The sequence below is a fragment of the Ovis canadensis genome, chromosome 2 (genome assembly GCF_042477335.2).
Source record: "Ovis canadensis isolate MfBH-ARS-UI-01 breed Bighorn chromosome 2, ARS-UI_OviCan_v2, whole genome shotgun sequence".
NCBI lineage: Eukaryota > Metazoa > Chordata > Mammalia > Artiodactyla > Bovidae > Ovis > Ovis canadensis.
In genome coordinates this window covers 145,594,037-145,608,676 of record NC_091246.1, presented here as the reverse complement: position 1 = coordinate 145,608,676, position 14,640 = coordinate 145,594,037, and the positions used below count along the sequence as shown (strand labels likewise).

Genomic DNA, 14,640 nt, shown 5'->3' with positions numbered 1-14,640 from the left:
CACAGCCAACAGTGAAGTGTGCATTCTGGGTACCAGAAGGCTGGTTAGAGCTATCAGTCAGAGGGAGAGATGACATTAGGCTATGGGCTGGGAAGCTGGAGGCACTACCATTTGTTGAGAGTCTACATCGTGATGGGGTATGCTAGATTCTTACTCTAGGATTCTTTACTCAATCATCAAAATAATCTGGCACTGAATCTTAGATGCTATGGTTTGCATAACACCTCCTCTTAATCTCACTCTCTGACTCTGAACCCCTACTCATCCGGGGCTGTACCCACTGTGAGGGAAATAATCTGTGACCATGTTTCATAACAAATACAAATGATCAAAAATAGATTTATGTGACCCTCGATCCTCTAGCATAGTTAACTGAGGAGCTAGGCCAGCATGTGTTTGAAAAAGATGGGGAAATTCTATCATTCCTAAGGGCCATTTCTCAGTGTACACTTATGTACATTCTTGACCCTGAGACTTTGGGCAATTCATTAGAAATAAAACACACACGGTTTGCTTCCTTGTTACAGATATGAAAATTTGCATGCCTGAGTGTAACTATTTGGTTCCCAAAATGCCTCCTTTCATGGAAGAAATTATCTGAAGTTGGAGACTTCAGACTGAAGTTGGACAGTTGGAGGTAGTCTTGGTGTATCCTAAATGAGCCATGTTAATTAGCCAAAATCTTGTTCATTAGAAAACTCTCATCCCCAGGGGCCTTGAAGTTCAGTGTGTGTCCAAAGGCTGGAGAGGCAGTGGAGAGAGGCAGGAGCGAGCCTTACATTTCACTGTTGGAACACAGGAATTGGGTGCTAGAGCACATGGGCAGGCACTGGGTGTTGTGACCACGCTGGACGGTATAGAAGTTATCTGGACACTCGCAAGTAAATCCAACACCTCCTTCTTTGATGAGGCAGAGATGAGAACAGCCACCATTGTTCGTACCACAGGGATTAGCCACTAGTGAAAGAAGGGAAAAAACATATGTTCATTCACTTAAAGCATGGAAGAACTGATTACCTGCCACACAAAACTCATCATTACCCTAGATACATGCTTTTTCAAAAAGTTCATAAAGAAGACATATGGTAGAGCTGTGTTAGCAACCCTGTTGCTGATACCATAAACTGATTTATGCGCAGAAGTGAGGCTTCCTCACTGCTAGAAAAGATCTCTCAAAGTTCCCTGGTGGTCCAGTGGTTAGGACTCCACACTCCCAGTGCAGGGGGCACAGGTTTGATTCTTGTTTAAGGAACTAGATCCCACATTCCATTAAAAAAGAACGTACTTGGACAGCAAGTGGGAGGTTTAGCTTACCACCATGCACCCAGAACCTAAGTTAAAGTTTTACTTTCCAACAGATGCTATCTTCTCTCCTCCTAAGGATACAGGCAACAGAAGGCAACAGGCAACTCGGCCCAGAATCAAGTTGACAGATAAACTGAGCAACATCTATACTAATTTTCTGGGCTGCCATTCAGAGGTAAAGATGAATTTGAACTTCTGCTAAATAATATGAAGAATATTACCTTCCAGTAAAAAATAGTCTGCCAGTTCTCATATATCCTAACTTCCAAGTTTATCATATGTTTATGATATGTTTCCTAACTTCCAAGTTTAAGACAACATGACCTAGCAGGCCCACAAAATGTACTCTATCCCCAAAGAATATTCCAGAACTTGGCTAGATATCAAATGCAAATAGCCATTTAATAAATTATATTTTATGGTTACTGTAACTTTCCTTTAAGCATTTCTTTTGATCATTTCAGTAGATCGATCTTAGTAAAGAAATGATTTTTATAAATACATCCATGTGATTATAATTAGGTATTACAATTTATTGTGGTTATACAGGAAAGTCCTTATTTTTCAAAGGTGCTTTCTTAAGTAGGACTGAAATGTCAAGGCAACATACAATAACTGTTGATTCTTATTAAAAAAAAAAAAACCCAAGATCTTTAAGAATATAGCAGGTACTATGAAAAAAGAATCATCAGCAGCCTTTTCCAGAAACAGGGGAATAAACTCTATACCTTTAATTTCCATCCCCTCAACTCTCAACATTTGTTTCATAGAAAACATTAACAAGTAACATCATTTTCAGTATAAATTATGATATTAATGATTAAAAAAATGAAAAAAAAAATAACAGCAGTATGAACAAGACCCTAAAGTAACTGTGCAAAAGCCTCTGAGTAACTGTGCAAAAACTTCTGAATCAACTACTCACCAATTGGCTGCCTGTAAGGATGATAGACATGGATGTCATATGGCCTGTGTGTTACATTCAACAGCACCACTCTATTTGACCCATTGTATTTGTTTCCCTTTTCAACTGTCTTTGTATTCCAATCTGTCCAATAAATGGTGTCTTCAAAAATGGTAATAGCAAAGGGGTGAGACAGTGTGCCAGTTTCGTACACCGTGTGCCGATGGCGGCCGTCCAAATCAGAGTACCTAGGATCAAAGGAAGAAAGAGTGACTCAGTGAAGATCATGCCTCTCCTCTAATGCCTTTAAGGATGGAGGAGCTCACAAATCAATGAATATCATGGAATTTGGCTAGGAAATTATATCAGAATATTGTTACTTTGGGGCTTCCCTGGTGGCTCAGATGGTAAAGAATCCACCTGCAATGTGGGAGACCTGAGTTTGATCCCTGAGTTGGGAAGATCCCCTGGAGAAGGGAATGGCTACCCACTCCAGTATTCTGGCCTGGAGAATTCCATGGATTGTTTAGTCCATGGGGTCACAAAGAGTCAGACATGACTGAGTGACTTTCACTTCACTGTTACTTTAATATTTAAAAATCTGGGCACAGACCCTAAAACTCCCACAAGAGGTGGAATGATCTAGCAACTACAAAGTTGATAACATTAGCCATGGGATGTCAGGAAATTTTCCAAAATATCTTAATTAATGAAAACTTAAAGAAGGCATAGGAAAACCAGAGGTCAATCTTCTGGATCTCTGTTGCTAAGACTGCAGACAAATGACCAGAACATAGTCATTATCTGTTTCTTTTTTAAAAATTCATAAACCAGAAAACAGTCTTGATCTCTTCTCTTTCACTTCTTGCATGATCTCTACATAGAGAGCTCAGACACTTTTATGAGTATTTTTTCTCAAGTGAAATTTTTTTCAAGATAATTTAACAGAATGCCACAATTTTTAAAGATCTTGTTTTTTGCATGCAATAAGCTGTGTATCTGGGTACGAATTCATAAATACCCAGAAGACATCACCATCGTCTAACTATGCCATAATTAGCAATGTCTCCGAAATAAAAACATATTGCTTGGCCAAAAATTTGCATGACCTTTTTTACAAGGAGTATTCTTCATTGAACAGTATAATGTTTCCAAGTCTATTTATCATATATTTGGAAGGGAAGGGCAGAGTAAAGGGATAAGGAAATTAAGATGAGTTGAGCACTAGGCTGACTACCATATTGGAGAGATTACTAGCTGCTTTTTTAGGAGTGTAAGAAGTAAAAGCACCAAGACAAAACTGTGATCTGGATGGCTTCAAAGCTCACACTCTTTCTCTTGTACCATGTCTCAGAGCTCGGCAAGCTGCCTATAGGCACTTTAGTTAGAAGCAACCTCAGAGTGACTTTTAACAAACAGGCCAATTAGAAGCTGCCTAGGAATAATGCCCTGGCAACACAAACCCTGGTGCTTGAAATGAAGAGTTATACGGTTTGCTTTATTCTTTTCTATGTACGTACTCAATGTAACCCAGGTGGGCATCTGCCCAGTAGAGTAGATCATTGGTGTAATCAATGGTGAGGCCATTGGGCCACATGATCTTGGTAGAGATAATCAGAGACTTATGGGTTCCGTCCATGCCTACTCTCCCAATGTATGCTCGGTCACCCCAGTCTGCCCAGTAGACGTGCCTGTTGGAGCAAACACAACATGTCAGTCCTTGAAGCCAGAGGAACTCAGTGGCAAAGACACAAGCTTTCTCCAATTAGAGAAACAGAATTTATATCCTACAGAGCATTTCATAAAGGAAAGAGAACTAACAGGAAGGAATCTAAAAGGGGATAATGTGTAGGAAATTCTTAGGAATGAACATGATAAACTAGAGATTTCAGTATATTTGACATGGAAAGTCCAAAAAAGGTGAGTTGTTGTTTTCTTAACCACGATTTACTTGCATGCAGCCAAAATATGTACCTTTATAAGTGAAGTGATGTATCATGGCAAAGAAAATAGCATATGAATATTATTTGAACAAGTCGTGCTTCTAGCCATTATCCTAAGCCATTTACCAGGTAGAAAAAGGAGAAGACAAATTCCAGCAAGATACTGGCCTTGAGATCACTACGTGAACAGCCTTTTTGGTAACAGAGGTGGAAGAAGGGCGTAAAAGAAGAGCCTGAGATTACAGGAAGACAATACCCATATTGAGGGTGAAGTACAAGTCCTCTAGGATTCTCAAAGCAGAAGGTGTTGTTGGCATCCACACAGTGCTCAGCCAACTTGCGGCGGTATCGACCACTGAGGTCAGAGACAGAAAGGCAATGCAGGTAGGAATCCACCCAATAGAGCTTTCTGCAAACGGAGAGGCAGGAGTTAGAGCCATTTTACTTGTAAAACAATGTACATTTAGCCACACAATGTCCTATCCAAGCACTTTTCCCCCATGCAAAAAATGACAAGAGGAAAACAGTTGACCTTCCTGCAATGAAGCAAAAAAAGACGCAATAATGTGTGCTTTGCAACCCTATGGACTATAGCCCACCAGTCTCCTCTGTCTTGGGATTTTGCTGGTAAGTATACTGGATTGAGTTTTCATTGAGTTTTCAAGGGGATGTCACCTTACAGTAGAGAATTGTGGGGCCACAGAAGGATTTTGGCTTTACTTGCTTCATACAGCAAAAGGCATCTTTCCAGGTAATGATCCAGGCTTCACAGGAGCAAGGAAGCAGAAATGAGAGCAATCAATAAGTATCGTGAATTACAGTTTATATGTGGAGTCAAGGAAACTTGTCTCAAGTGCAGCCTTGAGACTGCAAAAGGGAACTCTGAATGCTGGCATCCTTAAGATAAAGAAAAACTTGACACCTCCCTGGCCTTGTCCCACTAGGCTGGCAAAATGACTTTCTTAACCTGTGCCAAATTTCATTGAATCAAATCACCAGTCTTAAAGTATCCATAACCTTCCAAAGTTCAATACTCCTAGAATGTCTGACAGTCAATTTCCACTGAAATGATTTCTCTTCCAAAAGCTTCAACGTCTCCTTGCCAGAGGTAAACACGATCCAATCATACTAGGTGTCGGGGTAACTGTCAGGACAGTAGTACCATCTTAGGCTTGCGGATGAGGAAAGGAGTATGCAAAAATGTACAAGCCTTGCTCACTTGGGTGAGTACTGATGACTGAGATGGCTACAATTTTGGATTCTATCACTGTAGAGGGTGATAATAGCAACAATAATAGTAACTATCTATTCAATGCCAGGTTTCCCGGGGGGCTCAGTGGTAAAGAATCTTCCTGCCAATGCAGGAGACACAGGAGACTTGGGTTTGATCCCTGGGTCTGGAAGATCCACTGGAGGAGGAAATGAAAACTCAATCCAGTATACTTACCAGCAAAATCCCAAGACTGAGGAGACTGGTGGGCTATAGTCCATAGGGTTGCAAAGAGTAGGATACAACTTAGGGACTGAACACGCTCATATTCAGTGCCAGGCCCTGGGCTAAGATCACAACAACTGCCAGAGTAAGTTCTACTGTTACTCTTGTTTTCTTGATAAGGCTGCTGAGACCCAGAGGTTAGTAAGAGCTAGAGCAGGAATTAATTCTAGACTGGCTATACCATAGGGCACTCTACTCTGTGGAGCTCACTGCCAACTCACTAATTCTTCTTTATTCAACAATCAAAACACTGACATGTGAACAGAATATGGAGAAGACGCTCCATCCCCATATAGGGCAAAATTAAGCGGACTGACAGCCAGTCCAATTTTCCACTGTGAAATTTTGCACTGTGCTTTGAAAAACTAGTATATCAAGTTTAAGGGCTTTGGGAGCCAAACATCTTTGAGTTTATTGTGGACATCTTTATTGATACTGGGAAGATTAGTTCAAATTTCCAAAAGCATAAATGTGACTAGGTTCTATTCTGCCTTGTGTTTTAAGGAATGTTTAATCTGGTTGGAATCTTTCTCGAACATCTGAGGAAATGCTTCAGTCATAAGATAGTTTATCCTACAATCACCCTAGACTTTTTCGCTCCGTCTTCCTGACTACCACACATGTATCTAATTCTTTCCCCTGGTCAAGCACATGCCTAGAACAAGAGGAAAGCAGCTAAAGTCCAGGGGAAAATGCCATCCTACCAGTTTTGGGGAGAGAGGGCTGAATGACAATATCAAGGTTAAAATATTATCTATCTTTCCCTGCATTGAAGCAAAGGACAAGATAAGAAGAGGTACCACAGTTAGTTCTGTTCCTGCAAATCATTAGTTGCTATGCTTTTTGACACCCCACAGAGTCATTATATATAAAATATTTGTATTCACATCAATATTTTATTGATTATTCTGCAGGCAGTTTTGGAGCAGGCAGGCTATTATTCAACTAGAACTAGGAAGTCAATTCTCCATCCCCCATCTTTACTCTTAAGACAATAAAACAGAAAAGATGTGGAAGCATCCTCTGTGTGTCTGGGGTGACCAAAGCAATAATATTTGCAGCCTAAGTGCATGCAGCTTCCTGTCAACCACAAAGCCAAGTGTCTGATTCAATAGAGATGTGAGAAGTGTGATTGAACTGGTAGAGTTGAATTAAAATACCACTGTCTACCATAAAGATGCTCAGAGTTTCAAGTTAGCCATTCTTTAATTTATAACCAGCCCAAGTTGGGAATGACTAGCATTGTTAAGTAGCCTGTGAATTCCAGGAAAGCAGGGGCTGTGTCTGTCTTGTTTACCTCCAAACCCCAGTCCCTAGAATAGCATCGCACTTAGGCAACAGCTTTAAATGACTGAACCAACCAAAGCATGAATCATCCCTTCACATACCTCCAGTAATAACAGAGCTCTTTCTTCCTTTGTGATGTGCACCCCCATAAAATTCATACCATAAATTCTTAAAAGTCACTAGATTTTAGATTCTGTGGTATCCCATTTGATTATTAGGTACACACCAGAAAACAGCAACAACAAAAACAAACCATGCCGAAGCATTAAAGTGTTTCTACCTGGCAACCCAAGTGGGAAAGATCAATTCCCTATTAAGATGAAAGCCTGGCTAGAACACTTTTTCAAAAACAAAAACTTGTTAACTTTTAAATAGCTTTTTTCTTACCTGGTAACCCAGTCGACAGCCAGACTTTCCGCACCTGGTAGATTGTGCTTTAGGACTGTCTCCCTGTTTGTCTTATTCACAAACATTCTCTCAATGACTTTATTCTCTATATCAAGCCAGTACAATCTCTTTTCTACTCGGTCAAAATCCAGTGCCACAACGTTACCCAATCCTTGCAAGATGAGGGAGTACAAATTGTCATAGATAGTTAGATTTCTCAAATAGTAACGGTTGCTAAAAATGAGATCAGGCTCGATGTTGCTGTTCTGCCGGCAGGTCTTTCCATCTGGCTCACGGATGTAGCCTGGGGCACATTTGCAGATGTAAGTGCCAGGTAAGTTCTCACACTTTTGGCTACAGATGAAGGGCGTCTCCTTGCATTCATCAATATCAACACAAGTCCTCTTGTCAGACAACAGCTTGTAACCAGGGTTACAAGAACAATAGAAACTGGTTAAGGTGTCTGTGCAGTTTTGGTTACAACCACTGAGCGTAGGGTCATTGCACTCATTAATGCCTGTAAGGTAAAAGACAGTTATCAGAGAACCTAAGTTGTCAGTAATGGACCCACCATAATGGTCAAAAAAGTCAGCCTTCCCGCTGGACAGATGCAGTTCTTTTTTTTGGTTGGGTTTGGACCGAGCCAAGTTCTTAAGCAACAGTTAGAACTGGACATGGAACAACGGACTGGTTCCAAATAGGAAAAGGAGTAGGTCAAGGCTGTATATTGTCACTCTGCTTATTTAACTTCTATGCAGAGTACATCATGAGAAACGGTGGACTGGAAGAAGCACAAGCTGGAATCAAGATTGCTCGGAGAAATATCAATCACCTCACATATGCAGATGACACCACCCTTATGGCAGAAAGTGAAGAGGAACTAAAAAGCCTCCTGGTGAAAGTGAAAGTGGAGAGTGAAAAAGTTGGCTTAAAGCTCAACATTCAGAAAACGAAGATCATGGCATCTGGTCCCATCACTTCATGGGAAATAGATGGGGAAACAGTGTCAGACTATTTTTTGGGCTCCAAAATCACTGTAGATGGTGACTGCACCCATGAAATTAAAAGATGCTTACTCCTTGGAAGAAAAGTTATGACCAACCTAGATAGCATATTCAAAAGCAGAGACATTACTTTGCCAACAAAGGTCCATCTAGTCAAGGCTATGGTTGGTTTTTCCTGTGGTCATGTTGGATGTGAGAGCTGGACTGTGAAGAAGGCTGAGTGCTGAAGAATTGATGCATTTGAACTGTGGTGTTAGAGAAGACTCTTGAGAGTCCCTTGGACTGCAAGGAGATCCAACCAGTCCATTCTGAAGGAGATCAGCCCTGGGATTTCTTTGGAAGGATGATGCTAAAGCTGAAACTCCAGTACTGTGGCCACCTCATGCGAAGAGTTGACTCATTGGAAAAGACTCTGATGCTGGGAGGGATTGGGGGCAGGAGGAGAAGGGGACGACAGAGGATGAGATGGCTGGATGGCATCACGGACTCGATGGACGTGAGTCTGAGTGAACTCTGGGAGTTGGTGATGGCCAGGGAGGCCTGGCGTGCTGCGATTCATGGGGTCGCAAAGAGTCGGACATGACTGAGTGACTGAACTGAACTGAACTGAAGTTCTTAATGAATCATGCTAAAAAAGACAAATAAACAGGGACATAAAAAGGGATTTCTAAAGGCCCTACATTATTCAAAAGTCACTCTTACTCAACTTCCTTCCTGGATCCTTCACCAATGGTTTTAACAACTAGTACAACCAGGGTGGGGTTAGGGGCGGGGTGGGAGGGGGACTTCCAGTTAAACCTTCCCCTTTAGTCACCTCAGGATGAAAATTAAGAACAGATTAAGGAATGTAGGAGGGGCAGTTAAAGCAACAAGTCATTGCATGATCACCACTGTCTGCTCTTAGATAGATGGCCTTAATTTGTTTATCTCCTATTCTCTACAATGAATGACTAACTGATGATTAGTCGAAAAATGTGTGTGACTGACTTTATAGACCAAGAAATCCTTGCTTCTTCATAGACAAATAACAGTAATTTTCTGGCAGTGTGCTACTTAGAGAACCAACTGAAAGGTCCTACTAAGTCAGAAAGGGTTGAGAATCCACGTTCAGTCCCCCCATTTCCTTTTCCCTAATTTTCCATTATACTCACCACATCCTTTCTCATCACTGCTGTCTAAGCAGTCAGGGAAGTGGTTACAGACTTTCACCATCTCAATGCAGTTCCCATTGTCACACCTGAACTGATGAGGGGGACATGTGGTTTCTGGGGTGTGACAGAGGTGCTCCAGCTCATCAGAGTTATCTCTACAGTCATTGTCCCCATCACAGACATAGGCCTTATTAATGCAGAGTCCGTTCTGACACGTAAAAAGGGTCTCGCCGCAGGTAGGGTACACACAGCCCCTCTCATCACTGTAGTCACCACAGTCATTGTTCCGGTCACACCTGTGTCATGAGACCCAGTACCACTTAAAATCAGAATATTTCAGGTGAAAATCCAGATCCCCAGTTTCTCTCCAAACACATGATGCTGACTGGTGTCTGTGTCTCTTAGCTGGAGCACACACCCACAGTCTACCTCACCTGCCTCTCTCTGTTGTCAGGCTGACCCTGAGCCACAGCATGCAGCCCCATTTATCATCCTGCTCACTGGTACTTTTCTTATAGCAGGAAGAATTGAATGAAGTATTTCTTACGCCCATGCCTCTATTCCAGGTGGCAAACCCTGAGCGTCAGCTGCCTCAAGAAAGAATTTTCTTCTACTAAGCCCACTTCACTCATCTCTCTGATCTTCTGTGCGAGGTCACGTTATGACCTTCATGGACCCCAGGCACTTCTGCTTTCATGGGCCCCTTCCTCCATAAAAATATTTAAAATTATATTTAAGGACTACGTTGGTATAAAGCCATATATATTATTATTTAGTATGTAAATATTTTCTTTGAAGTTCTCTTTATTTTTTTTCTTTTGATTTTAAAAGAAGTCCAAACATTTTCAGAGGCCATGAAAAGTATCATGGGCCCCAGCCCTGCCTCATGGACATTTAAGGTTTGTTAATAAGTTTTTTAATCCCCAATTCACCTGAAGTGGTTGGGGATACACAAGCCATTGTTACAGACGAACTCTGTTCCAAAGCAGGATCTCCTGGTGCAATTCTGGTGCTCATCAGAGGCATCAAGGCAATCCGCTTCACCATCACAAATCCATGATTCAGGGATACACCCTCTGTGTGGACGCACACCAACTGCACAGGCAAACTCAGAACTTGAGCAGTTGCGATTTTCAGAAGCTAAAGCACAAAGAGAATCAGGAATCATATGAGAGCTCCTTCCAGCAGTCAAGTTCATTTTGAATCAATATTTATCTTGCTTTACATTACATAATAGTCTAAGGGATGAAAGGAAATGAAGGGAAAATAGGAAGACAAATTACTCTCCCAAATTTTCATTTTAAATGCTTTCAATCTTGAATTTTTTTCAGAAGTAAAAAGTAAAGATAAACACCTCATAATTTAATTTCCATAAAATTAATGTAAGGTCATATTTTTCCCTTAGGGATATAGAAAACTACTTGCATTTTATTAATTGGATACTAAAAATCCCGTACATTTGGTAATTATTTTTATTTTATAAAATATAATCACACAAACACAATGTGAGATAGGCATTTTTACGCCAGTTTTACGAGAAAAGTGAAACTCACAATGGTTAACTAGACAGCAAAAAAATCACAGAATTTTCTAAAAAGCTAGTGCTTCTTTCCTAGATATATAGGAAGAGTACTTGTTAATAAGAGTCGACAGAGGTCAGCTCCTAGCTCGGTGCCTGCCCGGATTCCTGACATGGTGTAGGGCCAAGAGGGTGGGGAAGGCGGGAGCAGGGCAAGAGAGGGCAGCCAGCCTGCAATTAGGCCGGAGTGCTGGCGCTTTGAACTCTGGGCGAAGGTGAAGCACAACTTTTGCAACTCACGCTGGCAGCTCTCCTCCCCCTAGGATAATGGATGCTGTTTTCTAACTGCAGAAGCCATCTTGTCACCAAATTCAAGACGCTTGAAGGGTGCCGTATAGAAGGAGAAGTCTTGAGACTACTGTAAAAATAAGACTGAAAACTAGAAGCAGGAGGCTTAAGTCCAAATCCTGAGAACACCAGAGAACTCCTGACTCCAGGGAACATTAATTGACAGGAGCTCATCAAACGCCTCCATACCTACACTGAAACCAAGCACCAACTAAGGGCCAACAAGTTCCAGAGTAAGACATACCACACAAATTCTCCAGCAACACAGGAACACAGCCCTGAGCTTCAATATACAGGCTGCCCAAAGTTACTCCAAACCCATTGACAGCTCATAACTCATTACTAGACACTTCATTGCACCCCAGAGAGAAGAAATCCAGCTCTACCCACCAGAACACAAGCTTCCCTAACCAAGAAACCTTGACAAGCCTCCCGTACAACCTCACAGCGAGGAGACTCCACAATAAAGAAAACTCCACAAACTGCCAGAATACAGAAAGACCACCCCAAACTCAACAATATAAACAAGATGAAGAGACAGAGGAATACCCAGCAAGTAAAGGAACAGGATAAATGTCCACCAAACCAAACAAAAGAGGAAGAGATAGGGAATCTACCTGATAAAGAAATCCGAATAATGATAGTGAAAATGATCCAAAACCTTGAAATCAAAATGGAATCACAGATAAATAGCCTGGAAACAAGGATTGAGAAGATGCAAGAAAGGTTTAACAAGGACCTAGAAGAAATAAAAAAGAGTCAGTATATAATGAATAATGCAATAAATGAGATAAAAAACACTCTGGAGGCAACAAATAGTAAAATAACAGAGACAGAAGATAGGATTAGTGAAGTAGAAGACAGAATGGTAGAAATTAATGAATCAGAGAGGAAAAAAGAAAAACGAATTAAAAGAAATGAGGACAATCTCAGAGACCTCCATATTAAACGCCCCAACATTTGAATCATAGGAGTCCCAGAAGAAGAAGACAAAAAGAAAGACCATGAGAAAATACTTGAGGAGATAATAGTTGAAAACTTCCCTAAAATGGGGAAGGAAATAACCACCCAAGTCCAAGAAACCCAGAGAGTCCCAAATAGAATAAACCCAAGGTGAAACACCCCAAGACACATATTAATCAAATTAACAAAGATCAAACACAAAGAACAAATATTAAAAGGAGCAAGGGAAAAACAACAAATAACACATAAGGCAATTCCCATAAGGATAACAGCTGATCTTTCAATAGAAACTCTTCAGGCCCAGAGAGAATGGCAAGACATACTTAAAGTGATAAAAGAAAATAACCTACAGCCCAGATTACTGTACCCAGCAAGGATCTCATTCAAATATGAAGGAGAAATCAAAAGCTTTACAGACAAGCAAAAGCTGAGAGAATTCAGCACCACCAAACCAGCTCTCCAACAAATGCTAAAGGATCTTCTCCAGACAGGAAACACAAAAAAGGTGTATAAACTTGAACCCAAAACAATAAAGTAAATGGCAATGGGATCATACTTATCAATAATTACCTTAAATGTAAAAAGGTTGAATGCCCCAACCAAAAGACAAAGACTGGCTGAATGGATACAAACACAAGACCCCTATATATGTTGTCTACAAGAGACCCACCTCAAAACACGGGACACATACAGACTGAAAGTGAAGGGCTGGAAAAAGATATTCCGTGCAAATAGAGACCAAAAGAAAGCAGGAGTAGCAATACTCATATCAGATAAAATAGACTTTAAAACAAAGGCTGTGAAGAGACAAAGAAGGACACTACATAATGATCAAAGGATCAATCCAAGAAGAGATAACAATTATAAATATATATGCACCCAACATAGGAGCACCGCAATATGTAAGACAAATGCTAATAAGTATGAAAGGGGAAATTAACAATAACACAATAATAGTGGGAGACTTTAATACCCCACTCACACCTATGGACAGATCAATTAAACAGAAAATTAACAAAGAACAGAAACTTTAAATGCTACAATAGACCAGTTAGACCTAATTGATATCTATAGGACATTTCACCCCAAAACAATGAATTTCACCTGTTTCTCAAGTGCACACGGAACCTTCTCCAGGATAGATCACATCCTGGGCCATAAATCTAGCCTTGGTAAATTCAAAAAAATTGAAATCATTTCAAGCATCTTTTCTGACCACAATGCAGTAAGATTAGATCTCAATTACTGGAGAAAAACTATTAAAAATTTCAACATATGAAGGCTGAACAACATGCTGTTGAATAACCAAAAATCACAGAAGAAATCAAAAAAGAAATCAAAATATGCATAGAAATGAATGACAATGAAAACACAACAACCCAAAACCTGTGGGATACTGTAAAAGCAGTGCTAAGGGGAAAGTTCATAGCAATACAGGCATACCTCAAGAAATAAGAAAAAAGTCAAACAAATAACCTAACTGTACACCTAAAGCAACTAGAGAAGGAAGAAATGAAGAACCCCAGGGTTAGTAGAAGGAAATAAATCTTAAAAATTAGGGCCGGAATAAATCTTAAAAATTAGGGCAGAAATAAATGCAAAAGAAACAAAAGAGACCATAGCAAAAATCAACAAAGCCAAAAGATGGTTCTTTGAAAGTATAAATAAAATTGACAAACCATTAGCCAGACTCATCACGAAACAAAGGGAGAAAAATCCAACCAACAAAATTAGAAATGAAAATGGAGAAATCACAACAGACAACACAGAAATACAAAAGGTCATAAGAGACTACTATCAGCAATTATATGCCAATAAAATGGACAACGTGGAAGAAATGGACAAATTCTTAGAAAAGTACAACTTTCCAAAACTGAACCAGGAAGAATTAGAAAATCTTAACAGACCCATCACAAGCATGGAAATTGAAACTGTAATTAGAAATCTTCCAGCAAACAAAAGCCCAGGTCCAGACAGCTTCATAGCTGAATTCTACCAAAAATTTAGAGAACTAACACCTATCCTACTCAGACTCTTCCAGAAAATTGCAGAGGAGGGTAAACTCCCAAACTCATTCTATGAGGCCACCATCACCCTAATACCAAAACCTGACAAAGATGCCACACAAAAAAAAACTATAGGCCAATATCACTGATGAACATAGATGCAAAAATCCTTAACAAAATTCTAGCAATCAGAATCCAACAACACATTAAAAAGATCATACACCTTGACCAAGTGGGCTTTATCCCAGGGATGCAAGGATTCTTCAATATCTGCAAATCAATCAATGTAATACACCACATTAACAAATTGAAAAATAAAAGTCATATG

General features: G+C 40.2%; 1 protein-coding gene across 1 annotated transcript in view; it reads right to left on the bottom strand.

The window, feature by feature from the left end:
• The window catches only part of LRP2 (LDL receptor related protein 2), a 182,435-nt gene that overhangs the window by 37,834 nt on the left and 129,961 nt on the right, over positions 1–14,640 (bottom strand). Inside the window, exons 48-54 of the mRNA XM_069577240.1 lie at positions 10,409–10,616; positions 9,477–9,772; positions 7,322–7,838; positions 4,409–4,561; positions 3,730–3,900; positions 2,231–2,457; positions 780–957 (exon numbers count right to left, since the gene is read on the bottom strand). Of these exons, the coding sequence (XP_069433341.1) occupies positions 780–957; positions 2,231–2,457; positions 3,730–3,900; positions 4,409–4,561; positions 7,322–7,838; positions 9,477–9,772; positions 10,409–10,616 (1,750 nt within the window). The remainder of the gene's footprint in view (positions 1–779; positions 958–2,230; positions 2,458–3,729; positions 3,901–4,408; positions 4,562–7,321; positions 7,839–9,476; positions 9,773–10,408; positions 10,617–14,640) is intronic.